A 24285-nucleotide genomic window follows, 5' to 3' on the forward strand; every position below is an offset into this window, starting at 1 on the left:
ATGAAATTTCTATAGTGACATATTATTGTTTAGGAAGTGTTTAAGTGATAAATTAAGGTTTAAAGTCTGGAATTAATATGTTAAAGTAAATTTTTTTTTTTTATAAATGTGCAAATGAGAGAAAAAAAAGGAGATGAAGTTCATCGATAAATGTGAAAACTTCAATAGGGTGAAGTTGAATTCGGTGGGCCAAAAATCCGACTGATTGAGAAATTTGTGTTTGAAATCATTACTGTAAAAAAATAGGGGGTGTTTGGCTCACCAAAATGAGTTGAATTGAGTTGGTATAATACACCAACTCAATGTTTGATACACCAACTTTAATTGTCGGTGGGTTAAGTTGGTATACCTTCCAATGGTTTCAATGAGTCCACCTATCAGCCACTGACGACGACTACCATTGCCACACTCTAGGAACAACCTCTAACGACTACTTTCATGTGGCCAACTCCAACAACCAACTCCGAGCTCCGACAACCACCTCTAATGACCAACTTTGATGACCATCTTCACGTGACCCAGTTTAATGACTAATTCTGAGCTTCGATAACCACCTCTAACAACAAAATTCAGCAAAAATTACCTTGGGTGATCAACTTCGACGACTACCTTCGCACGACCAACTCTAGGCTCTGAAGACAAACTTCCACGACCAACTCCAAGACCACTTTTATGAAACCAGCTCCTAGCCTCGACTACCACCTCTATTACACCTCTTTCCAAGTTCACCTTTTGAACTTAAAAGGAGGCGTGAGGACGACAGATACCACCTTTTTGTGATACCTACTGCCCAACTCTTCTCTGCTCGTTTAAACTTAACTTAAAGTGTAAAAAAAAAAAATTAGAAAACAACTGAAAGTATAACTCATTTGTAAATCAGTTTATGTAAATTATGAAAGGGTTTTTACAAAGATTTGCCCAACTCCCATTACAACTAAGCCAATGACACTCTAGCTCGTGGCAGATCTTGACTTCTCGCAGCAACCTAAACCCTTTTGCTACTTGTAAAAAAACATAAGAGAAAAGTGTGAGCTTAAAGCTCAGTGAGTGGCAACAGCTTAAAGAGTCTCTTTCAACTAATATAAATAAGAGCATATCACATTACGAGGTTAGTACTCAAACCTCTGTCTCAAGCGAGTCTATTCTCTACCCTGCCTGCACGCACGGTAGATAGTCAAATTCAACTCTTGCAATTCCATCATATCTACTCTATCTCTTATGTGCACATAGATCCTCCTCTTATGGGCTCAAAAGCTAGGCTTACCTGCCCTCTGACCATCCCATATGAAGTTCCTCCCACAGGCTCAAGAACTAGGTCTCATGGCCCCCTAACCATCCTGTGAGATCTGCCACACGCTCAGGTACTAGGTCTTTTGGCCTCCGAACCATCCTAGGCCTCATATTCTTATCCTCGTTCAGGTCACTCATTCAATAACATAAACAAAGAATCTAAAAGATATGCTTAAGACCTTAAAAGAATACCACTCACAATTAATCGTAGGAACCTTCTTCTCCTTGCAAGTTCCATGGTTTCCCTTGGTTCCTTCTTAACTCCAAGGCCAACTTGTACTGATATAAAACTAGGCCCTTGGACACCTTTGGACAACAGTTGGATGCAAGCAAGACTTCTTTAAGTAGTTGGACGCATGATAGCACCTTCTGGACCCTTGTACAACATCTGATCAACGCATGGACAGTGTTAGACGCATGACCTGCTTCTGATCAATGCAACCCCCTTGAGGTCAACGCATGGCCTTCCTCCAAAAACCCTAATTTTCCCTCAATCACTCCCCTTGAGTTTCCTTTGAAGGGAAAATGTGTTGTGAGCTGAAGTGAAGCCTCGTTGGGGTATTTATAGGCCTTCAGAAGCACCTCTGTCATTAGCCACAAGCCTCCAACGCATGCCACATGCAATGCATGAAAATCCTAAGTGTCAGCAACATGCAATGTCCAGCATAAAGGTCAATGACACTATCTACTTGCATAAAAGCTTGAGGTGTCCTTACCATGTCATGTCCAACACATAGGCCTCTTTTGGGTGTCACTCTGGCCTCTTGCATGCCCTAATTGTTGGGGATGATGCCCTAAAGTCTCGTGTCCTGTAGTTTGTAAACACAGTTTTGTGTGAACACTTGTGATGTATAATATATGATATTTTCTTCACTACTTGTCTTTAACATTGGATGTTTTATTTGCTTTACCACAAACCAATAAACTAAAATCCTTGGTTGTCATTATGTAACTTAAGCATGTATGTAGAGACATAAAGTGGTTCATGTCTTAAGTGATAACCAAAATGGTTTATAGTATATGGATATAGGAGGGAAACTTTATCCTGGTAACACTACAGATACAGCCCGCTTTGTAGAATAGTTACAAGTGTTGTGACTTGCTACAAATGGTCTGATTCTGATCATTCATGTGGGGACGTGCGAGCGGGGGCGTCCTATACAAAGAGTTTGTATAATACCTGACCACGAAGTGTTAACGTCTTGTTATATAACACCGTTCATGGCAAAGACTTCACCTCACTAGGATGACCATAGGTAACATGACCTCAATCCTGAGTGAGTTGGGAACTCATGCCTTTGTGGGTGGTTCATTGATTTGCATGGGTGTGAGTGGCCAGGTTACCGACTCAAACCTACCACTTTGGGGATTCGTCTGATTTGAAAGCTGGGAACTCAGCTACACAAGATGGAATTCACTCTTTCCCTAAAGCAGGGGTGAGTAGATAGATTACTCCCTTAAGGGCTGATCTTGGGGCTTGAACGATGTGGTGCCACACACCTTCTCATGGCCCAAGAGGTGTCTAAAATGGTTTGTAGTATATGGATATAGGAGGGAAATCTTATCTTGGTAACGCTACAGATGCAACCCGCTTTGTAGAATAATTACAAGTATTGTGACTTGCTACAGATGGTCTGATCCTGATCATTCTTGTGGGGACGTGTGAGCGAGAGCGTTCTATACAAAGAGTTTGTATAAGACCTGACCACGAAGTGTTAACGTCTCTTTATATAACACCGTTCATGACAGAGACTTTACTTCACTAGGATGACCATAGGTAACATGACCTCAATCTTGAGTGAGTTGGGAACTCCTGCCTTTGAAGGTGATCCTTTGATTTACATGGGTGTGAGTGGCCAGGTTGCCGACTCAAATCTATTACTTTGAGGATTCGTATGATTTGGGAGCTGGGAACTCAGCTACATAAGATGGAATTCACTCCTTCCCCGAAGTAGGGGTAAGTAGATAGATTGTTCCCTTAAGGGCTGCTCCCGGGGCTTGAATGATGTGGTGCCACACACTTTCTCATGACCCGAGAGGTGTCCACACATAGTAGGACTATGTCATATTGTTCATTAGAGGGATCAGTGGTACTTAAGGAGTTCGATGTAACTACAAGAGCAAAATGGTAAATTGGCCTAGCTGTACTTACGAGCAACTGTGAAGGGCTATCATACTGTTGATTGGTTATATCCAATGGATATAGAAATATATTTGTGGTAAGAAGAGTTCAGCTATCGGTCTTTAGTGGAATTCCTGGCAGTTAACAGATGGTGGATCTCATGGCTAAAAAGTTTAGTCAGTTGTTCATATACCGTTGGAGCTTCGAGCCATAGGTCTTCTTGGTAACTCAATAGATTCAAGTTGAGAATAAGTTTTTGGGTCAGTTTGAAATGTTCAAATTGACAAGAGGGAGTTTGATTATATATGATATAATTGAACTGGTTAATTATATATGATATGATTGACTTTCTGTATGAGATATATTAATTAGAGGAAAATGGATATAAATATGATTTATATCTAGTGGAAGAGAAAACACTATGGTTTATATGTGATATTAAAATATAGGTTAATGAATATAATATGATTAAATTTATTGTTTTAATTTGACAATTATAGGATAATTGGTCGCCGTTTTCTCCATAACCATGCATTAGTGGGAAGTTCCAATCAGTTTTCGTAACTGAAGAATAAAATGAAAATCGTTTTCTTTTTGCAAAGGATCACGTAATTCGCTCAAGTAAGGTGTATGCTGCCTATCATTTAGTAAACTGAGAGACTATACATAGCTCAAACTTACTACCCGATCGCTTACACGCACGCGCCATCTTCTAAACGATTGCCTACGTTTCTCTACATGATTGTCTAGCGTCGAGCATTTACTAAACGATCGTATAGACGATTGCTGCCTTTTTCCTACACGATCATGTACTTCATCTAAATGATCAAGCATTTTGTCTATACGATAGACTAAGCATTCTCCCACTTGCTTGATCATTGTATACGATCTTCATTCCTTCTCCCATCTACCAAATCTCAACAGAACCCACTCTTTGGATTCTCACACCGAGAATTCCAAGTGTTCCAAGTAGTGATGTCGTCCCCATCTTTATGTTGTTTATGTGAAGGTCGTTCGTCAGTAGACGACCAGAGTTTTGGAGGACGATAGCTTGACGTTCTAACAAGAGCGAGAGGAGCTGTCCCTTGTAGAGAGCGAGATTTGTTGTGAAGAAAGGTTCTTCGACTGGTAAGTTTTCTTATTCTCTTGTTATTTAATCTTAAAGCATGTCGGTAATTTACAGTATGATGCATATCTATATGTTTGAATGTGAATGTGATAATTCTGTAACAATGTCTTTGGAAAGATCCGCTTCCGCTCAGAGGTACTCTTATATAAGAGTTCCTTCACTAATATGTGTCGACCTCCTCCTAGGCTTGAACAGAACTTCATTTGGTTGAGCCACGTACTCCATTTTGCTACCAATCCAACCTTGTTCTCCAAGTATCCTTCTATTAACACATATGACCTAGGTTAGGCGCATGATTGCTTCAACAGTCAACCCCATGCGTCCAATACCTCCTCCCATGCATCAATGTTGATGTTCCTAACGCATGCTCCCTTAGTTTGGTGGTTTGGTTCCTTAACTCAACCCTAAGTTCAACTCATAGCTTCCCTTTGAATCTTAACCACAAGCATGCATCTAAATCTTCTCATTATGCATCCATCTTGCTCTCTATGCATTTATCTAAGATTTTAGGCTCTCCTTGGTGTATCTTCTCCCAAGGATTTATCTTATGCCTCCATCTTGCTCCTTCTTAAGTCCCAATGGAAGCTTGAGTCCTCCCATGCGCCAACCCTAGTTTTTCATGTGCCTACCATGCTCTATGCGCCAACTTTTCTTCCTCCCTTGGTTCTTATTTTTCCTTGCTAGGCACAGTCTTCCTTCCATACCCAAGGACCAAGCCATTTGTTCCTCTTGTCTTGCTATCCCTTCATATATGCGTCCATGTAGTCCTGGGTGCGCCAATGGTTCCCTCATGCGTCCGGCCCTTTCCTCTTTAGGGTTTCTTCTCTTGTGGTGCATCATGTTCTCCAACACTTAGCCAATTTTCTCCTTCCAAAAGCCTTACGTGTTCATTAAGCTCTTCTATGTGTCCATGAGGATACCCTATGCGGCCATCTAGTTACTCAACGCATAGCTCACTCTTCTCCCCTCATAGCAAAGCTCCCTTCTTTTCTTTAACATCTAAAGTTGTCCCAACTCCTTTTAGGATGTGTTTATAGGGCTCCTTATGCGTCTAAGGCCTTCTATCTCCTATGCCATGAACTCAACTCTTCCTCCCATAGTATAGTTTGAACACTTAGCCAAAACTTGGACTCTTAACTCACTATGCCTCCAATACTTAGAAAATTTCTTTCTTTTAAAGCATAGTTTGGAGATTTAGCAACACTTTTTCTCCCAAGGCTTGTACTCCAAGTTACTTTCTATCTCTAAAGAAATTCTATAAGGATGGGGGTGTCACGACCTCCAACTACAAACTCCTAAAAAAACACCTTCGATAATCAACTTCGGCGACCACCTTTGTGTGATCAACTTCGGGCTCCAATAACCACCTCTGACGATAAACTTCGACGAAAATCACTTTTGATGATCAACTCCAATGACAACCCTCTTTAACAACCAGTACCTGTATTCACCTCAGGCAAACCAACTCCGGTGAAGACCACCTCTAATGATCAATTTCAGCGACGATTACATTTGGCGACCAACTTCGATGATCACCTTGGGCAACTATCTCCAACCAATAACTTTGTTGTTCCTCTCCAACGATTAACTCTACCGACCAACTCGACCAATGATATACTATAAAAAGAAAAGAAATTAGCAAGTGAAAGTTTGTTTAAATACAAATTTGAAATTATTAGTTTATAATGTTTAATAATCGTGTTTTATTGTAATTCGATATTGAGAGATTGTTTAAGGATGATTGGGTCATCCTCATGGACCTATTTATGACAAAAATCTAGAGGACCGATGACTTCTTAACAACCCCACCACAGTCTAGAAAGACGTATTATTTGCGTTTATTTGATATGACTAACAAGCTTGACTATTTTAATGAACAACATTTTTTTGAATGTATGAAATTAGCTTATTGTTGGCCTTGATTGCATTTATAAATATACCCTATTATATTTTTATTTAATTGAATTCACATATCAAATGAGTGTTAATAATTTGGAAAAAATATGTATGTAGTTGAACGGTGGAACAAAAAGTTAAGCAAAAACAAACAACAAAAACAACAAATAACAAAAATAAAATAAAATAAAATGATTATTTGTTTTCTAAAACATTTTCTGGCAATAGTTAGTGAAAAATTGAGATATGTTTTCTGATGATCCTCCTAATTTGGAGAAATTGAATATGAAATTGTTGAAGAAATGTGGTGACGTTCCATTGGCTACTCAGATGATGAGGGAGATTCAATTAAAAACAATTTATAACAGAAGAAAAATACAAGACAACAATAGGAAGAAGGAAAAGAAGAAGATGATGATGATGAAATTAATATTGAAAAATTAGGAATTAAAAGTTTTGATTTCTCTTCAGTTTTCAATTTTATTTTTCCATATTCGTACAAAGAATGTGGTGAGTTAATTGTTATTTATTACCAAAGAGAAAGAAAAACTTTAAAAATAAAAGAAAAGAATTACCATCTATAAAGATATATAAAATTATTAAATAAAAATAATTATGGTAAATTATTTAAAATTAAAAAAGCTATACCAAATATTAAGATATGAATTTCATCGTAAGAATCATATCTCAACTCAGCACTCAGACAAGCTCTAGAGCAGTGAAATTATTTCATCTGTGAGAACAAAAAATCAGCGCCGTGAAGGCATCGCCAGAAACGCGCTTTGGGTTTGAACTTCGAAGTCTGGGTTACATTGCATTCATACTCCTTACCTATCAAATTCCGATAAACACTTTGACAAATTGGAAGAGTTTGATCGACAATATGGACGGCCCCCCTGTGGGCGATATCTGTTCCATTTGCCATGGAAGATTCAACACCCCTTGCCAAGCAAATTGCTCGCACTGGTTCTGCGGTTGATTTTCTTTCTCCAATCCCTTTTCCCTTTTGATGCTTTGTTCATAATTTCATCTCTCTTGAACGATTCTGTTCCTCTATTTCATATTCACATTTCATTTCTTTGCACTATCCACTAGGTTTCTTGGAATTTGGAATGTGGTTGCACTTTTTTCCTTTGTCCTGATAGTCACATTAACAATGGATTCTTCATTAGTTCTCCAAAATCGCAAATAGTAGACTCTTCGAGCTAGTTTTTACTGATGGATAAGTCTGGGAGGAAACTTCTGTTTCTTGGTAACGTGTTTTAGAACTTCTGCACTTCCACAAATGGTCAAATGATACCAAAAGCTGAAATAGAGGTTGAGATTGAATTGCACGAATCTTTGAGATTATTTGCTTTTAAAGACACTTATTTGCTTCCAGTTGGAAAGAACTGCCTAAATGATTTGGGCGAACAATGGATGTTAGATGATATATAATAATCTACTTTCACCCATTGACTTAAGCTTTTGGTCAGTCGGTTATTTAATATGGTATCAGAGTAGGTTCTATGTTCAAGCCCGTTGTTTCTTCCTCAATTAATATTGATTTTCACTTGTTGGGCCTTCTTCATATTTCAAGCCCACGAGTGAGAGAAGTGTTAGATGATCTATAATTAAATCTACTTTCACCCATCACCTCTGTGGTCTCGTTTTCGACTCTGGGATCTTGTTACATAGAAAGTACATTAAATCATGAGATATCTAGGAAAAATTTGATTGTTGGAAGAAAATATTCTTCTTATATCCACCCCTATATTTTTGCAGTATTAGTTGTCTTAATATCCCTTTTATGCGATTTGTTTGTAAAATATTTAAACAAAAGAAAAAGACATTTTCAACTATACAAGTTTAGTTTCTTTCATTATTTCGTTTAGAAAATTGACATGAAAAATGAATCTGAATTGAAGGTACTGTGTTTCTTTCTTCTTTTTTCTTTCTTAAAAAAATATTTTCTTTCTAATGTCTTGATGGTTGTAACTTTATGATATATTGCCTAATTCTTCTTTAGAAAATTATCTTCCATTTATGTTTATTGGCAAGAACCTTTATTTGAGTGTACACTCTTAACTCTTCTGGGCTTTATTTTCCTGGTATTCATCTTTTTTAACCGCCTTAGGCTGTGGTTTTCTTTTATTGACTCACATTTTTGAACTGTATTGGTAAGTTGGTTAATCTTTCTCTCCCTTCCTCATCTCTAAAGCTCACTGCATTTGCTGCTTCCCTGTATGCAGGAAAGTGTATAATGCTTGTCTGGGATCATGGATCACCCCTACAGCCGTGTAAATGCCCCTTATGTCGCCGGCAAATCACTTTATTAGTTCCTTCTGAGGTTTCCCCAATTCAGCAAAGTGACCCCGAGGTTGAACGTGTTCTTAACAATATAAGGACTTATAACCGTCATTTTGGTGGCAACTCAACTGGTTTAAGTCAGGTAGTTCTCTTTTTTACATTATTTCTCTAATGAACTGCTAGTTAAAGTTATCACTGAATCTGCTTCGGAACGAGAAAGATGATTTGCCATGAAGAATTGACCATAGAGAATGAGCATTGAATTGCTAGGTCAGGAAGAAGGAAGGAAGATAGGAAGAGTTATTCCGTGTTCAGTGAGAAAAATTGGGACCAAGAAACTGAAGTAAATGGCCTAGACAGGTCTCTCTTCATATGAGGAGATGATGATAGTGTCATCAATAAATTGAAGGTAGGAAATGGACGTTGGACATAGCTGATTATTCCCCAATTCAAAGCCTTTAGTCTAATCCCTGTTTTCAGCAAGATTCAACATTCTACTAAGGCAATTCAACACAAGAATAATGAATAAAAAGGAAAGGGGATAATGGGGCACCTTGGCCCCTCGAGGCAAGAATATCTTCCCTCTAGGTTTTTGTAACATGTCAACCTAACTGAGATCCTGCAAACACACAAGACAAAGCCCAAACAAGAAACAGAGCAATGCGAAGAACGGAATATAAGTCTATTTCCCACAATATCAATGATACCAAGCAAAATAGCAAGAACATGCAGAATGTAAACAAACACAATCTTCCAGCCAATTCAAGAGGGCTGGATTCCTTCCTTCTATAGCACGTAGCTAACACTCTTCTCCAAGAAGGCTACTACCTGAATTCCCCCTAACATACCAAAATTCCCTGCCACCTGTACTTACAAAATCACGTTCCACTTCCTCTAACTAACTGTCTAGGCGTACCAATTCCCTTTCTACCCCTCCTACTATAAGTTTTTGCACTTGGGGCCTCACAATTTTCTTTTGATGATAATGGAGAAATTAGCTGTAGAGAGACCCGCCTCTAATCCACCAGAGTATTGTTGAGAATGCCCTATTCTACTTTATGGAAATCCTTCCCAATATCTAACTTTATAACAACCCTGGATTATTTCCTTTCTTTCTTTCTTTCTTTTGCTTCCACTCATCAATTAATCCATTTGTAATATGGGATGCATCAATGATTTGATGACCGTTTGCAATAATGGATTAATTCTCTGTGATGGTGGTGGGGGGAAGGACTTTTTTAGTCTCTCTTATAGAACTCTTGCAACGATCTTATAGAGATAAGTGGTAGGGCTAATGGCCTAAACCTACTGATTTGGCATCGATCTTTTTGGGGATGAGGCACAGGCAGGTTTTGTTGAGGCTAGCATTGGTAATATCATTCTGAAGAAAATCATTGAACACCCTCTTGATGTCATCCTTGAGAGTGTTCCAGGAGATTTGTTAGTGCCCAAATCATATACTATGAATTTTCTCATCTGAGAAAGGGAGTTCCAGCATCATCCTTGTAATGGGGCTGCAATTAATGGAATGTGGCAGAAATCTGTTACCAGTTTTTTTAGAATAAAGTTGGTTGTAAAAATCAACAAACGTTTTTTTACAAACTCAGCTTCTATGTCACTGTCAGTGAGGAGCTAACCCCTGTTCTGGAAAGGATTTCAACGTGTGTGTTCTTTCTACGTTTTGCAGCCATAAGACAATGGAAGAAGGCAGAAATTTCATTACCATCAGCTTACCAATGGGATTCACAGCGCTTTCTCTGCATAATCTCTTCATTTGCAGCAATGGAGAAAAGGTTAGACCTAATGGCTATGCGCCTGTGGATGGAAGTAATATCTAAAGGCCCATTTTCCTCATTTGAGCCAATGTTTTTGCGCATTGATTGCAGCTGATTTTTGTAGTTAGAGGAGGCCAAGTGTGGATGAATTCCAGTCCTTAAGAAATAATTTCAGGCATTTCAATTTCTGCATAAAACCACGACCCAGCCAGTCCACCATGCTGTTTTTGGACCACCAATGTTTCAACATCGGAACAGAATCATGATGTTTCAGCCACATATTAGCAAATTTGAATGAAGTAGGACCTCATTTTGCTTTTCCAGCTGATAGGTGAATAGGAAAATTTTTGGAGGTAATTTGTTCCAGCCTTCTAACCGATGGAAACTCAAAATTGGATAAGATCTCATCTGGAATGAGAAATCTATCAAATTTGGAGACCGAGGTTAAAAGATATAACAAAGTTCATATTGCCTTTCCATGGCTGTATCTTGGCTTATCAATTAACTGTGGAGTTTACTTGAAATTACATTCGTTCTATCTATATTCTTATTCCTCACAAACTTTTTCTCGGAGCCTCTTGAATTTTCTATCTTTGAGTTTTGTCAACCTACAGAAAGGAGGTAGGAAACGAAAAGAGGAATGTCTTCTTTTGGAAATTGCACATTTTGACAATTAATCAGAATTGAATGCTCTGTCTTCTCATGAACTTCCGCTTCTTTCATATGCAAAAAGTGAGCTAATTGTCATGCTCTGACTATTTTCAGTAGCTAAGCGTGTGGCACTTGGGTGTTTCTTAGGCTCAAGACACTCCAAGAAAGCCTTTAGAGAGGTTTTAAGAATGTTTAAGGCACAAAGAGAAAGGGTCGAGAGAAGGTAGGCACTAGCGAGTTTGAGAATAATAGCGTATTGCTTTAGGAAAGCTGGTTGCTTGGTGCCTGTACAAATGAGCCCTTTGGGCTATTTATAGTAATGTTCTAACCGACTTAGGGGGCCTAAACCGACTTAAGGAGGTCGGTGGTGGACTATTCTAGAGCTTTCTTATTACATTTTGGCCTGTGTAGGCCTTTCTACAGTCATCTATGTACATTCCGGGGTCTTCTAGAACATTCTGGTCACTTCCGGATCCATCCAGCACCTTCCAGTTCCTCTCCAGCTTCCGTTTTGAGGGAAATGAAGTATAATTCTTGGGAAGACCGTGGTAGCAGGGTCGATTTAGCCCAAATCTCCTCCTAAAGATGAATTCTTGGAATTTTTGTACTGATGCCAAAGGTTCATCAATGAATTTTGGCATTTTTCATATGACAGCATCATGTGAAATAACTACTTTAACCCAAGAATGCATGCATCAGGATTTTCGCTCTTGCTCCTCGCTCCTTCTATCCTCCTCCTTAATTTTCTTTTCTGTGGTAAAAAATCTTCTCGCTTTTCACTTCTCGCTTCTCACTTCTCACTTCTCACTCCTTCTATCCTCCTTCTCAGTTCACTTTTCTATGGTTAGAAATCTTTTTACTCCTTGCTCCTCGTTCTCCTTATTTCTCAAAAAAAGTAATGGCAGATTGAGTCGAAGAAGAGCCAAGGAATCAATTGAAAAAGAAGAATCGAAGAATCAATTGAAGAAAAAGTTGCCGATTGAAGAAGAAGAATTGAAGAAAAAACTGCAGATTGAAGAAGAAGAATCGAATAATCAACTGAAGAAAAAGCTGCAGATTGAAGAAGAAGAATTGAAGAATTGATTAGCTTATTAAAAAGAAGCTGCATATTAGTTTATTTTATTTTATTTAGTTTTAAGCTCATATACATCATCCTCTTGTTCTCCAAAGAGCAATATCCTCTGGAGCAAAATAAGACAACCATTTCCTAAGGAGTGCTCTGTTCATTTGGAAAGGAGCCTTTACCTGAAGGCCTCTGTAAACTGTAGGACGAGCATACTGTTATTGAGATATTCTATACATACCGATATTTGTAGTGCATTTTGTCTAGGCTATAGAATGTTTTGTTCTTAAATACAGGGAGCTACTCTGTGAGTTTTGATATCTATGCACTAAGAAAAAGCAATAATCTCTGATGTTTGTGAAAGAAACTTGTAAAAAAATAAAATCATTGGCTAATGGTTTTGATCAATTTATTTTTCTTTTTGACTAAGAAGAGTTCAATTTCTTTTAGTTAAAATAAATTGCACAAATTCAAATTCTTTTGTAGTCTGGATCTGTTTTTTTGAAAACTTTAATGAGGCTTTTGGAATTCAGTTGTGGTAGTTAGCGTGTATTATGGTTTGTTGAAATGGTATTTACAGAATTACGTTTTTCTCTTCTCTACAGCGACTGCAGGACCTTCCCTTTCTCCTACGGAGGTTGCTTCGGGAACTCCTCAATCCACAGAGATCTCTTCCTCTTGTCATTAGAACACGTGTTTATACTGCAGTTAAGTGAATGACTCAACCCAACATTCTCAACACTGATTACTGCTTAGGAATTAACGTTTTAAATTCAAATGATCTCGTAAATATCCTATGTTTTTATTGTTCTTTTATTTATCTTATTGAAAAATTGCTTTCCATAAGAAGTCTGAACAATCAAGGGAGACATTTCTGGTTGATTGAATGTAATTATAACTGCTGTAATTTGTTTACAGATGGTACTAAGTGTAGTCTACGCTGTGAGTCCCATCGATATCATACCAGAAGGTATACACATATTTTCTCCCGAGATACCAGTTTGTACTTTTTGTCGGTTTATTGGTTTCCTTATGATTTATTTATTTATTTTTTAATTTTTGGCTTGAATGTTTATGTGCAGCATTACTAGGATTATTTGGACTGATGGATGATATCTTTATACTGCTCATCTGCTTCCTTTACATCGCTGCGATATATCGATCGGTACTTTATAATCGGCATGGAGGAACTTGAGTTACCTTTGGTTGCTTTTCCAAGAACTGTAAGAAATCAGAGTAGCCATTTTTCTTCTTTCTTTTATTTTTTTTTTTTTGGGGGGGGGGGGGGGGCGGGGGGTCTTTGGCAACTTTTCGACTTTGTTTCCGTCCTGTTTTACTTGTAAAGCCAAACTCTTTTTTAGTTTCTCTTGTATATTGAAATTTTCAAACGTGTTGTTTCATTTTTATGTTTGGGAATGTGAAGCTTGAGAAACCACAAAAAAAGTGTTTGGAAAATAGCCATTGCATGTCTGCTTGTGTTTATCATCTGAGTTTAGCCACTAGTTTACGATGGATGTTTGGTTCTATAATTCCTTAATTTAGATTTTGAAAGGTTATAGCTACATAGTTTCTAATAGGTCTTCCCCTTTTTTCTACTATGAGGATGGGATCTCGTGGAGGAATCACTTGAGGTGGCGGAATTGTGATTTTTCCTTGCATTCCCTTGTTAGTTTATGTTGTCTCTTATGCTGATCGAAAGTTCTCTCTATGTCAGGATCTAGCTCAAAGTTGTAAAGTCGTTTGCGCATACACCAAACCAATCTTGCAAAGAAATTGCAATTTAGTTTCGGCGACATGTGATAGAGGGAGTAGTAATTGCAATATGATCCAAATCAGTGCTACAAAATATAATTTGCTAAAATATCATTTCTCGACAACCATACCAAAAACTTGATGAAGTGAAAACGTGTTGCTTCAATTAGCTAAGTCTAGTGTAAATGCACTCTATCAAGTGGATAGTAAATAATAAATATTCAAAGTAGTGTGGTTCCAAATAAATAAATGTTACCAAAGTAACAAAATATTTTTAAAACATCTCAAAATATTTGTTGCAAGGCCAATTAGTCACCTGAAGCCTCTCAAAATATTCCTGTAATTTGAATATTTATTCTTACCAACCTCTCAAAAAGTATAAATGTATGAATCTCTTAAAATGACTCGGCATTTATAAGTGAGTTTGGTTTAGTGGTATTGGTATGACTTTTGTACCTTGAGGTTGAGGTCATAAGTTCAATCTCCCACCCTAATTGTTGTACTAAAAAAATGTATCAATAAAAATACTTTGATTCGACATTGGTTCGATTAGACATTGGTTATCAAAGGGCCAATTACTAACAAATGTCGATTTTTTAGTACAAACGAATGCCAATTTATTATTATTATTCTTTTTAAAAGAGAACATTCATACCCACCAACTTCTTCAAAGAAGGAAGAAGAAAAGAGATCAAAGCAACACATAAGATTCCCAAACTCAACCATCGTATGTACAAGACGGTTGGTGGCACCATTCACCAACTGCGGGCACCAAAGAAACGACCCAACACAGGCCTTCTTGCACAAAGAAACAATCTCCTCAATAAATCCTGTAAGATATGAAAAATCATTGCACGCACAAGAACAGAACAATCAAACTCCACAACTAAAGGGGTAGGATCAAAAGAGTTAAATTTAGAGACCAAATGAGACAAACCTTCGATAACAAATTCGATTTATTTATATAATTGTCGAACTATGAAAATATACCTTTGTTACTAGTTTGACCAACTATCTCTTGCTTTAGAAATTTAGGTCATGTTTACCTGATATAATCAAAATAAGGTTTTATCGATGGATGGATCATAATAGATTTGAATCGTAAACATAATTGTATTTATCCATAAATACGAATTCGTTACTAACATCACCTTCATACAATATTTTTTTTTTCAGGCTGGGCTTCATTTTCGCGGGCTTTTCCTGCCATTTCACACAATAAAGAAATCACAGTAGCAGTAGTTGGTAGTAGGCATCTCTTCTCTGTAAGCTCCCATGGAAACTCATGCGAATGACGAGATTATTCCCATGGACACAGGTAGCGAAGAAGAAGTAGTTCCTTGTAAAGAACCCCCCAAAATCCTCCGACTCGACGAGTCCGTCGTTAATCGAATCGCTGCCGGAGAGGTTATTCAAAGGCCTGTTTCCGCCATTAAAGAGCTCGTCGAAAACAGCCTCGACGCCCAATCCACCTCTGTCAACGTCGTTGTCAAAGACGGTGGCCTCAAACTCATCCAAGTTTCCGACGACGGCCATGGCATTCGTGTCTGTTTCTTTTTTAACTCCATTTTTCTACACAATACTGCTTGCCTGCCTATCGGGAATTTAACCGAAATTTACATTCACAATTCTCCGTTTTCTATTAAATTTCTAGGAGTAAAAAAAGCCTTGTGAAAGAACTGAAAGTGGCTATTATTCGAGGAAAGTCGGCAATTTTGTTTGACTAATTTTCTGATTTTCAATTTTTTTTCTTGTTCCCTAGTATGAAGATTTGCCCATTTTGTGCGAGAGGCACACGACGTCCAAGTTGTCAACATTTGAGGATTTACAGTCCATTAAGTCAATGGGATTTCGAGGAGAGGCTCTGGCGAGCATGACCTATGTAGGTCATGTTACGGTCACCACCATTACTAAAGGACAACTACACGGTTATAGGTAGAATTACTACAAGCTATGGCTCTACCTTTCATGTTCTTCATATTTGGGTTGCTCGGGGATTTTGTAAATGTAGGGAAAAGTATAATATTTAGGTTAACATAGCATTTTGGTTTCCATGCTTTTAAATGTCCAACTATGGTTATCTAGATTGTATGTACTATGTAGTTATTTTCACCTTGTTTTAGAGAGCGAGTTTCTTTCAATGTCTTACTGAGTTTCCTGACACAATGGGACAGAGTATCCTATAGAGATGGAGTGATGGAGCATGAGCCTAAGCCATGTGCTGCTGTAAAAGGAACTCAGATAACGGTAATTGCACTAGTCTAGACTACTCCCATGGCAAGGCAACAATTTCTGGAGCTAACAGTGATTTATTTTATCAACTAAATGAAGTATGCTAACATGACTCTTGTGCATGTATGATTAACGATTAATTATAATCAGGAGGTTAAGATTTTTCTTAAATTCGTTCACAAACAATTTTGTATAAATACTTTGTAATTTCAAATTTCATCATCATGCACTGTAATTGGTGATTTGGTTTTCTTGGATGTCTGATTCCAGGTTGAAAATCTGTTCTATAACATGACAGCTCGGAGGAAGACACTACAAAATGCATCTGATGATTACACAAAGATTGTGGACCTCCTAAGTCGTTTTGCTATTCATCATATAAACATCAGCTTTTCTTGCAGAAAGGTTATTTCCATAATTAGTCAACCTTGAATATTTTTTTATTACTTTGGTATTGCTATCATGGTCAGATGTTTTGATGGTTTAAAATGGCCTATCTAAGTTGAGATATGCTGGTTACTATATTTATTAGCATGGAGCTGCCAGAGCAGATGTTCACTCAGTTGGGCCAACTTCAAGGTTAGATGCCATTCGTACAGTTTATGGTGCATCAGTTGCCCGCAATCTAATGAAAATAGAAGTTTCAGAAAATGATGAAGCCTGTTCAGGTTTCAAGATGGATGGTCTAATCTCCAACTCAAATTATGTTGCGAAGAAGATCACAATGGTGCTCTTTATCAATGGTACTGAGTATTTTTCTTTATCTTGTAAGTGATGCATCCTTATTTGGCCAAGTAGTGTCTTTATGAGGTTTCTTGAAAAAAAGTTTTGTGGGGTAAAGGATCAATTTATGAATTTTTATCTTCCCTAGTGCGGATGTTTTTTTGTACTTTCCCAAGGAGGGGTTGCTCTAGTTTTTCTGTATTCTTTTTGTGCGGGAAATATTTGTATACTCACGAAGGATTTTTGCGCTTTAACTTTTCAGTATTCTGATGAAAATGTTGTTCCTTTTCAAATTAATAATAAAAAATCTCCCCTTCTATAAGCTCTTAGTGAGAAATCTTGGAAATTACCCAATTTCTCTTCCAAATTATAATATGATTATTTTCATAAACACCAACATCACAACCCTTAGATCACTTACACTACCCCAAACATCTGACTGGCACACCTATTCTTGCCCTTATGAGCCTAATATCTAAGTCCATACTTAGAGGAAGTGTGAAGAATGAAATGAACTAAAAAAATTATACATACAATAACCTATAAGAGCTTATGCGTCTAATAGTAATATATTGACGTTTTTTTTTTGTTTTTATTAATTTCATTTGAAGAGCATGAATCATAGTTTAGCATATCCTTGTTATTGTTTTCATTTTTTCAAAAGTTCTTTTTAATTAATTTTTCTTATTGCAGGAAGAATGGTGGAATGCAGTGCTTTAAAAAGAGCTATTGAAATTGTTTATGCTGCAACTTTACCCAAAGCATCCAAACCTTTCATATATATGTCAATTATACTGCCAACTGAGCATGTAGACGTGAATGTTCACCCGACCAAAAAAGAGGTGAACTTTTTGTTCAGGATATCCTTTCATCTTTTCTTGTTTGTGGGTACTTCTGTTTGCTTGGTATATGGTACCCACAATTTCTGCACTCTAATTATGATATATAATATGTTTATACAAAAAGAAAATAAAGCTAATAAGGCTATGTCTTTATATTTAAACAAATGAATTTAAAAATTTGATATTCTTGTCCTATTATCCTATACTTCAGTTTATGTCCATTTTCTAACAAGTTAAAAAAAAAAAGTTAGCACATCTTAGTTCATGTGTCATTGTGGTCATGAATGTCTGATGCATGTTCAATTTGTTTCGTTTAATTTGTGCTAGACACGTGCCTAAATATTGGATTTGTAATCAATTCGTTCAATTAATGTCTGACATATGTCTATTGTGCTAGCAAGTGCTTTATAGTGTCCAAGAAGTGTCAAATATGTGGAAACTATGAAAAAGAGTTCCTCCTAAAGAGTAGTGTCAAATTTTAATTTCTCTACAGAAGGCTTCTGTTTCTTTCAAGCCATGATAACCAAAAAGGCTCTAATAAAATGAGGCATTAAGTTTTGACTTCATTCTTGAATGCGTGCCAATCCAAAATGAGATTGACGATGCCATGTTGTTTGACTGTGAGGAGTCAGCACGTTCAAGGTGCTGGAAATAGTTTCCAGATTCTAGGCATATGGGGCAGTTGTTGAAAAGTTGACCTTGAGATTCTGAACTTTGGCTTAGAAATTAGATCCAGTAAATTATGAGCTATGACTGCTATCAAAATTCTTATACAGTTTGTATTTGTATACTTCAAAATTGTTTAGAAGTTCTCTTTTAACTGTAAAATCCACACATCTCGTTCATTTTTTGAAGAGTTATATTGTGCTGCAGAATAAAGCTCTATCAATTTGCAGGTAAGCCTCCTGAACCAGGAAGTTATTATCGAGAGGATACAATCAGCGGTTGAATCAAAATTGAGAAGTTCTAATGACATGAGGGCATTTCAAGGACAGGTACTTTTAAAAGCTCTTTGCTTATCTGAAACTCAGATTATAATTGTTAATTTATTGAATCTCAGTTATTGATTCATACTCCACCATGAACTGCATATTGTAGGATGTTGAATCTTCTGAGGCTTGTCAAATGGTTCTTAGCAATGACGATACTCAAAATTCCTTGCAGTCTGGTACAACAGATTTTGTCTTTGTTGGTGTTACACTATAGTTTCTAAGGTTATGGTTTGGGTTTTTATCTGTTCCTTCAGCGTCATATTATTATAATGCCTATAGGGTCAAAATCGCACAAGGTTCCAGTGCATAAAATGGTTAGGACAGATTCAACAGATCCAGCTGGAAGGTTGCACGCATATGTGCAAATGAAGCCTCCTGGCCTCCCCGAATCTAACTTGACTGCTGTGAGGTATCTATTCACTATTCAGTTTTCCTCTTGGATTTAATCATGGAGCTGTCACTGTCAAAGTATTGCATTGAGACTCCGTCTTTGATGAACATTTTGAGCCTAGTCAAGACGATATTCTGTTGATCATTTATTAATTGTTTAAACTACCTCAAAACCCTCTCATTTCAGAAAAAAAGTTAACTTAAATTTTGTTTATTTCTTTCACGAGATGTTTTTTCTACGAGAAAGAATTACATAATGAAATTGTTTCTTTTATGAGATTTCCATCCTTTTTCCTTATTTTTATTATTGATATTTCAACTTTAATTTTCTAATGCATTAGGCTTAAGAATAGTTTTCTATTTTTGGTGTCACGTTTGTGTTATAGGAATATCGTTGTTAATGTGATATGAGAAACATTATTAGGGTACTAAGGCACCTACCGGAATTTGTGGAAAGATATTTCGAGAGAACTCCCTTCTTTTATTCCTTGGGTTCGCTGTATGGTGGGGGATGGGAGAGACGTGCATTTGGGAGGATCACTGGATGGGAGAGAGATCCCTATATGGGTTATTCCCTCGATTATATCATCTGTTTTCTCTTAAAAATCATTACGTGGCCGATTTTCTTATGTAGATGGGGAGCTCTTGTTCTTTTTCTTTCAGGTTCTGTTGTGCTCTTTTCGATAGGGAAACGACGGATGTGGTCGCTCTTCTCTCTATTCTTGAGAGTCACCCCTTCTATCTTGGGAGGAGAGATGTGAGGGTTTGGAGCCCCATCCTTTGGATGGATTCTCGGGTAAGTCCTTTTTCCATTGTTTGGTTAACCCTTCTCCTTTGAGTGAGTCGGTCTTTTCGTCGATGTGGAGGATTAAGATCATGAGAAAGGTTAGATTCTTTACTTGGTAGGTTCTTCATGGTCGCCGGCCAGATAAGTACGTTGGACAGGTTGGTTAGGATGTCGTCGATGATTGGGCCTTTTTGTTGCATTCTTTGTTGGAAGGTGGAGGAAGACGTGGATTATATTCTTGGGCATTGTGATATGCGAGCTTTGTCTGAGATTATTTTCTCCAAACATTTGACTTGACATGTGCTCACCACATGAGTATTAGAGATATGATCGAGGAGTTCCGCTGTTTGGGGAGAGAGGCCGATTTCTTTGGCTTGCCATTGTTTGTGCTATTATTTGAGTGCTGTGGGGCGAGAGGAATAGGAGGGTGTTTAGGGGGTTGAGAGGGATGTTAGAGAAAGTTTGTCTCTTGTTCGTTTCCATGTTTCTCATTGGGCTTCGATTTCGAAGGTTTTTTGTAATTATTGCACAGATATGATTTTGTATAGTTGGAGTCCCTTCTTCTAGAGGGAGTTACCCTTTTTTCCATTGTTTGGTTAACCCTTTTCCTTTGGGTGAGTCGGTCTTTTCGTCAATGTGGAGGATTAAGATCTTGAGAAAGATTAGATTCTTTACTTGGTAGGTTCTTCATAGCCGCCGGCCGGATACGTTGGACAAGTTGATTAGGATGTTGCCGTCGATGATTGGGCCTTTTTGTTGCATTCTTTGTCGGAAGGCGGAGGAAGACTTGGATTATTTTCTTGGGCATTGTGATATGCGAGCTTTGTCCGAGATTATTTTCTCCAAACGTTTGACTTGACATATGCTCGCCACAGGAGTATTAGAGATATGATCGAGGAGGTCCTCCTCAATCCGCTGTTTAGGGAGAGACCCGTTCTTCAGTGAGTTAAATTTTAAGGAAACTGACCCACTTTCAGGAGCTAATTTTTAGGCTCCTATAATTGGAAGAACACTATTATCATCATATTTAAATAAGAAAACTTATAGAAGAAATATAATAATATTTTCTTCCCAAATTCAAGTGAAATAAATAAAGTTGGTAGATATTGTCCTTGTTGATTAGACATGTTGACCATCCACAATATGCAACTTCTTTCATGAGCTTAAATTTTAGGAAATACATAAAATTATCTGAAGGCGTTTAATTCGGCCAATACAGTCCATAGTTTGAACATGAAATATCAAGTTACACGTGCGCACACACAAGAATCAAAACCTAAAATATTCTGAAATGTAAAGGATCAATAAATACAAGATAACCCAACCTCCCCTCTCTTGAGTATGCTAACCCAAGTCCTAAATTACTCAACAATTGTCTCTTTCCATCAGTCCCCCTCCCTCTATTTATAACCAAATACATTAACTAAGTCCCTACTAATCACCCTTATGCCTTTACTAATACTATACTGCTCATACCCAAAACTCTTGTTAGTTCCCTTGCTGATAGGTTTTAATAGTTGTTAGATGATATAATATTAAATTTGCCTGCACCCATCATCTTAAACTTTTGGGTCAATCGGTGCTATTAGATGGTATCAATGAAGGTGTTCTAAGAGATCATGTGTTCAAACCCCAATAATGTTATTTTCTTTGCGATTAATATTGATTTCCACTTATTTGATCTTCTACATATTTCAAACCGACAAGTGAGGGGAATGTTAGATGATATAGTATTAAACTTGCCTTTACTCACCAACGTAAGCTTTTGGGTCAATCAGTTATATAAGAGTAGTTTTATCCGTATTTGTATCAAAGAATGTTCAAGTTTCTCTTTAAGAATAGCAAAATGATGCAAAAATGTGTCTTATTCAGATGGCAATGTTCTTATATTATTTATTTATTTCTATTTTTTTGTTGCTCATTTTGTGGAATGTGCATCATTGAAATTATTGTTTGTTGTAAATGGAATATACTTTCTTGGGTGGTATATAGATTAAGGCTTCGAGGTTTTTATGATTTGGCAAGAACAATATGGAATCATATTCATACTTCTCCTAATTAGCATTATTATTTTCTTGTAAGGATTATTAACTTGCCCTTTTACAAAAACCGGATTTTTAGGTCTTTTGTAAGACAGAGAAGGAATCCAAAGGACTCTGCTAATCTTACTAGCATTCAAGATCTTGTTGCAGAAATTGATAAGAATTGTCATGCTGGTAGTTTGCTTGTCGAATCTTTGAACCATATGAAAGCTTTGGAGATTTTAATTGAACAGGTTTTAAGTGCTGGTGCCGACTGCAGGTCTCCTTGACACTGTACGACATTGCGTATATATTGGAATGGCAGATGATGTATTTGCGCTGCTTCAGCATGGAACTCATCTGTATCTAGCGAATGTTGTGAACTTGAGGTAAAAACTCTCTGGGCAAATAATGAGTTTAGTTTGAATTTATTGTGCAATGTTTTTTATGAAGTCCTAGAAACTTCTTTTACCATATGATACTTATGCCGTAGTCTCGCTCTATTTGGCCATTGGATTTTGTAACCAGTTGTAAAATGTCATATTCCCAATGATGAAAAAGTAGAGAGAGAAGGAAAAATAGGGCACACACAGGGATACGTGGAATATCCTATTACAGGGAGAAAAAACCATGATATAGAGTTTTTCTTATTAAGATTTGATACACAGGATACATAGAGGCTATACGTTTAAATAGAAAAATGGGAAATCCTAGAGTATAGTGAAATGACAAAAATACCCCTAGGGCTTAAACCCTACTTTCAACACTCCCCCTCAAGTTGGGGCATAGATATCAATGAGGCCCAACATGTTAGTACATGAGTCAAACGTCTGTCCGGGAAGCCCTTTTATACGAACATCTGCTATTTGTTGACTAGAAGGAATATAAGGAATACAAATGTTGCCATTGTCAAGTCTCTCCTTGATAAAGTGCCTATCAATTTCCACATGCTTCATTCTGTCATGTTGCACTGGGTTGTTCGTGATACTTATTGCGGCTTTATTATCATAGTAGAGTTTCGTCGGACCGTCATTATCTTGATCAAGATCACATAGGACTTTTTTCAGCCAAATTTCCTCACATATTCCCAGACTCATGGCCTGTATTCAGCCTCGACACTGCTTCTGGTAACAACACCCTGTTTCTTACTCCTCCACGTAACAAGGTTACAACACACGAAGGTACAGTATCCAGATGTCGATTTTCTGTCTACCACAGAGCCTGCCTAATCAACATCGTGTATGCCTTGATGCATCGTCTGTCAGACTTCCTGAACATCAACCCTGTGCCCGGAGAGGTTTTTAAATACCTAGGATGCACTCCACTGCTCTCATATGTTCTTTGTAAGGAGATTGCATAAACTGACTAACTACATTGACCGCATATGAAATGTCTGGTCTGGTATGAGAGAGATAGATTAGTTTCCCAACAAGCCACTTATATCTCTCCTTGTTAACTGGAACACTGTTACTCAAGTTATTGAGTTTAGCATTAACTTCCACAGGAGTATCCACTGGTTTACAGCCTGTCATATCTGTCTCCTTAAGTAAATCCAGAGTATATTTTCATTGAGAAACTAGAATCCCTTCTTTCGAGCCACTTCCATTCCGAGAAAGTACCTAAATTATTCGAAATCCTTAATTTCAAATTTCTCAGCCATTTTCCTCTTCAATCTGTCAATTTCTAAAGCATCATGACCTAAAATGACAATGTCATCTACATACACAATCAGAACTGCAATTTTCCTAATACCTATTTCTTCGTAAAGAGGGTGTGATCTGAGTGCCCCTGACTGTACCTTTGTGATTTAAGAAAGGTAATGAATCTGCAAATTAGGCTCTCGGAGACTGTTTCATACAATGACTTCCTCAGTTTTCATACTCAATGATTGGACTGTTTCTCGAACCCTGGTGGAGGACTCATGTAAACTTCTTCTAATTCTCCATTAAGAAAGGCATTCTTCACATCAAACTGGTGGAGAGGTCAGTCTTTGTTAACTGCAACTGAGAGAAGAACACGAACAATGTTTGACTTATTTCGAAGGTCTGAGTGAAGCCTCTGGCAACCAATCTGGCCTTGTACCTGTCAATCATTCCATCAGGCTTATATTTAACGGTGAACACCCACTTGCACCCAACTGCCTTGTGCCCCTTTGGAAGGGTAACCTGGTCCCAAGTGTTGTTTTTCTCAAATGCCCACATTTCCTCCATGACTGCAGTTCTCCATTCGGGAATCTCCATCGCTGCATGTATATTGCTTGGTATTGTAACTGTGTCTAGGCTCGTAGTGAGGGCTTTGAACATGGGAGACAAGTTGCTGCAATGGATACTT

The 24285-nt window shown here is 37.5% G+C and overlaps 2 protein-coding genes and 1 long non-coding RNA gene across 5 annotated transcripts in view; all 3 read left to right on the top strand.

Annotated features, from left to right (window-relative positions):
- Window positions 1–7100: 7100 nt before the first annotated feature.
- On the top strand, window positions 7101–14253 carry LOC150036854 (uncharacterized). 3 transcript variants are annotated; one of them, XM_039028793.2, is made up of 6 exons: window positions 7122–7411; window positions 8669–8868; window positions 12821–12922; window positions 13134–13185; window positions 13298–13438; window positions 13930–14253. In XM_039028793.2, exons 1-5 carry the CDS (start codon window positions 7321–7323, stop codon window positions 13408–13410), a joined length of 558 nt encoding a protein of 185 aa, XP_038884721.1. In that variant the 5' UTR covers window positions 7122–7320; the 3' UTR covers window positions 13411–13438; window positions 13930–14253. The 3 variants fall into 3 exon arrangements, with proteins under 3 accessions (XP_038884720.1, XP_038884721.1, XP_090169101.1); XM_039028792.2 differs by lacking the exon at window positions 13930–14253 and having other exon boundaries at window positions 7101–7411; window positions 13298–13670; XM_090312975.1 differs by lacking the exon at window positions 13930–14253 and having other exon boundaries at window positions 12821–12920; window positions 13131–13185; window positions 13298–13670.
- On the top strand, window positions 10411–10845 carry LOC150036855 (uncharacterized). Its single transcript, XR_016529216.1, has 2 exons — window positions 10411–10519; window positions 10613–10845. It is a non-coding gene; the product is annotated as an uncharacterized LOC150036855 (long non-coding RNA).
- The window catches only part of MLH1 (MUTL-homolog 1), a 29305-nt gene continuing 18342 nt past the window's right edge, over window positions 13323–24285 (top strand). Inside the window, exons 1-12 of the mRNA XM_039028791.2 lie at window positions 13323–13438; window positions 15144–15512; window positions 15730–15902; window positions 16142–16214; window positions 16470–16604; window positions 16732–16942; window positions 17616–17764; window positions 18661–18759; window positions 18863–18932; window positions 19036–19165; window positions 22055–22149; window positions 22235–22343. Coding sequence (XP_038884719.1) covers window positions 15243–15512; window positions 15730–15902; window positions 16142–16214; window positions 16470–16604; window positions 16732–16942; window positions 17616–17764; window positions 18661–18759; window positions 18863–18932; window positions 19036–19165; window positions 22055–22149; window positions 22235–22343 — 1514 coding nt within the window. The 5' untranslated portion in view covers window positions 13323–13438; window positions 15144–15242. The remainder of the gene's footprint in view (window positions 13439–15143; window positions 15513–15729; window positions 15903–16141; window positions 16215–16469; window positions 16605–16731; window positions 16943–17615; window positions 17765–18660; window positions 18760–18862; window positions 18933–19035; window positions 19166–22054; window positions 22150–22234; window positions 22344–24285) is intronic.

The sequence above is a fragment of the Benincasa hispida genome, chromosome 4, assembly GCF_027475165.1.
Source record: "Benincasa hispida cultivar pf3 chromosome 4, pf3_genome.v1.1, whole genome shotgun sequence".
In the NCBI taxonomy this organism is placed as follows: domain Eukaryota; kingdom Viridiplantae; phylum Streptophyta; class Magnoliopsida; order Cucurbitales; family Cucurbitaceae; genus Benincasa; species Benincasa hispida.

What these genes read in the sequence shown, in the direction of transcription:
- LOC150036854 (XM_039028792.2), top strand. Translation starts at nt 7,321, where the DNA reads ATGGACGGCCCCCCTGTGGGCGATATCTGTTCCATTTGCCATGGAAGA. An exon ending in ACTCAACTGGTTTAAGTCAG is followed by an intron (nt 8,869 to 12,820) that starts GTAGTTCTCTTT and finishes TCTTCTCTACAG; the next exon opens with CGACTGCAGGACCTTCCCTT. An exon ending in GAACACGTGTTTATACTGCA is followed by an intron (nt 12,923 to 13,133) that starts GTTAAGTGAATG and finishes ATTTGTTTACAG; the next exon opens with ATGGTACTAAGTGTAGTCTA.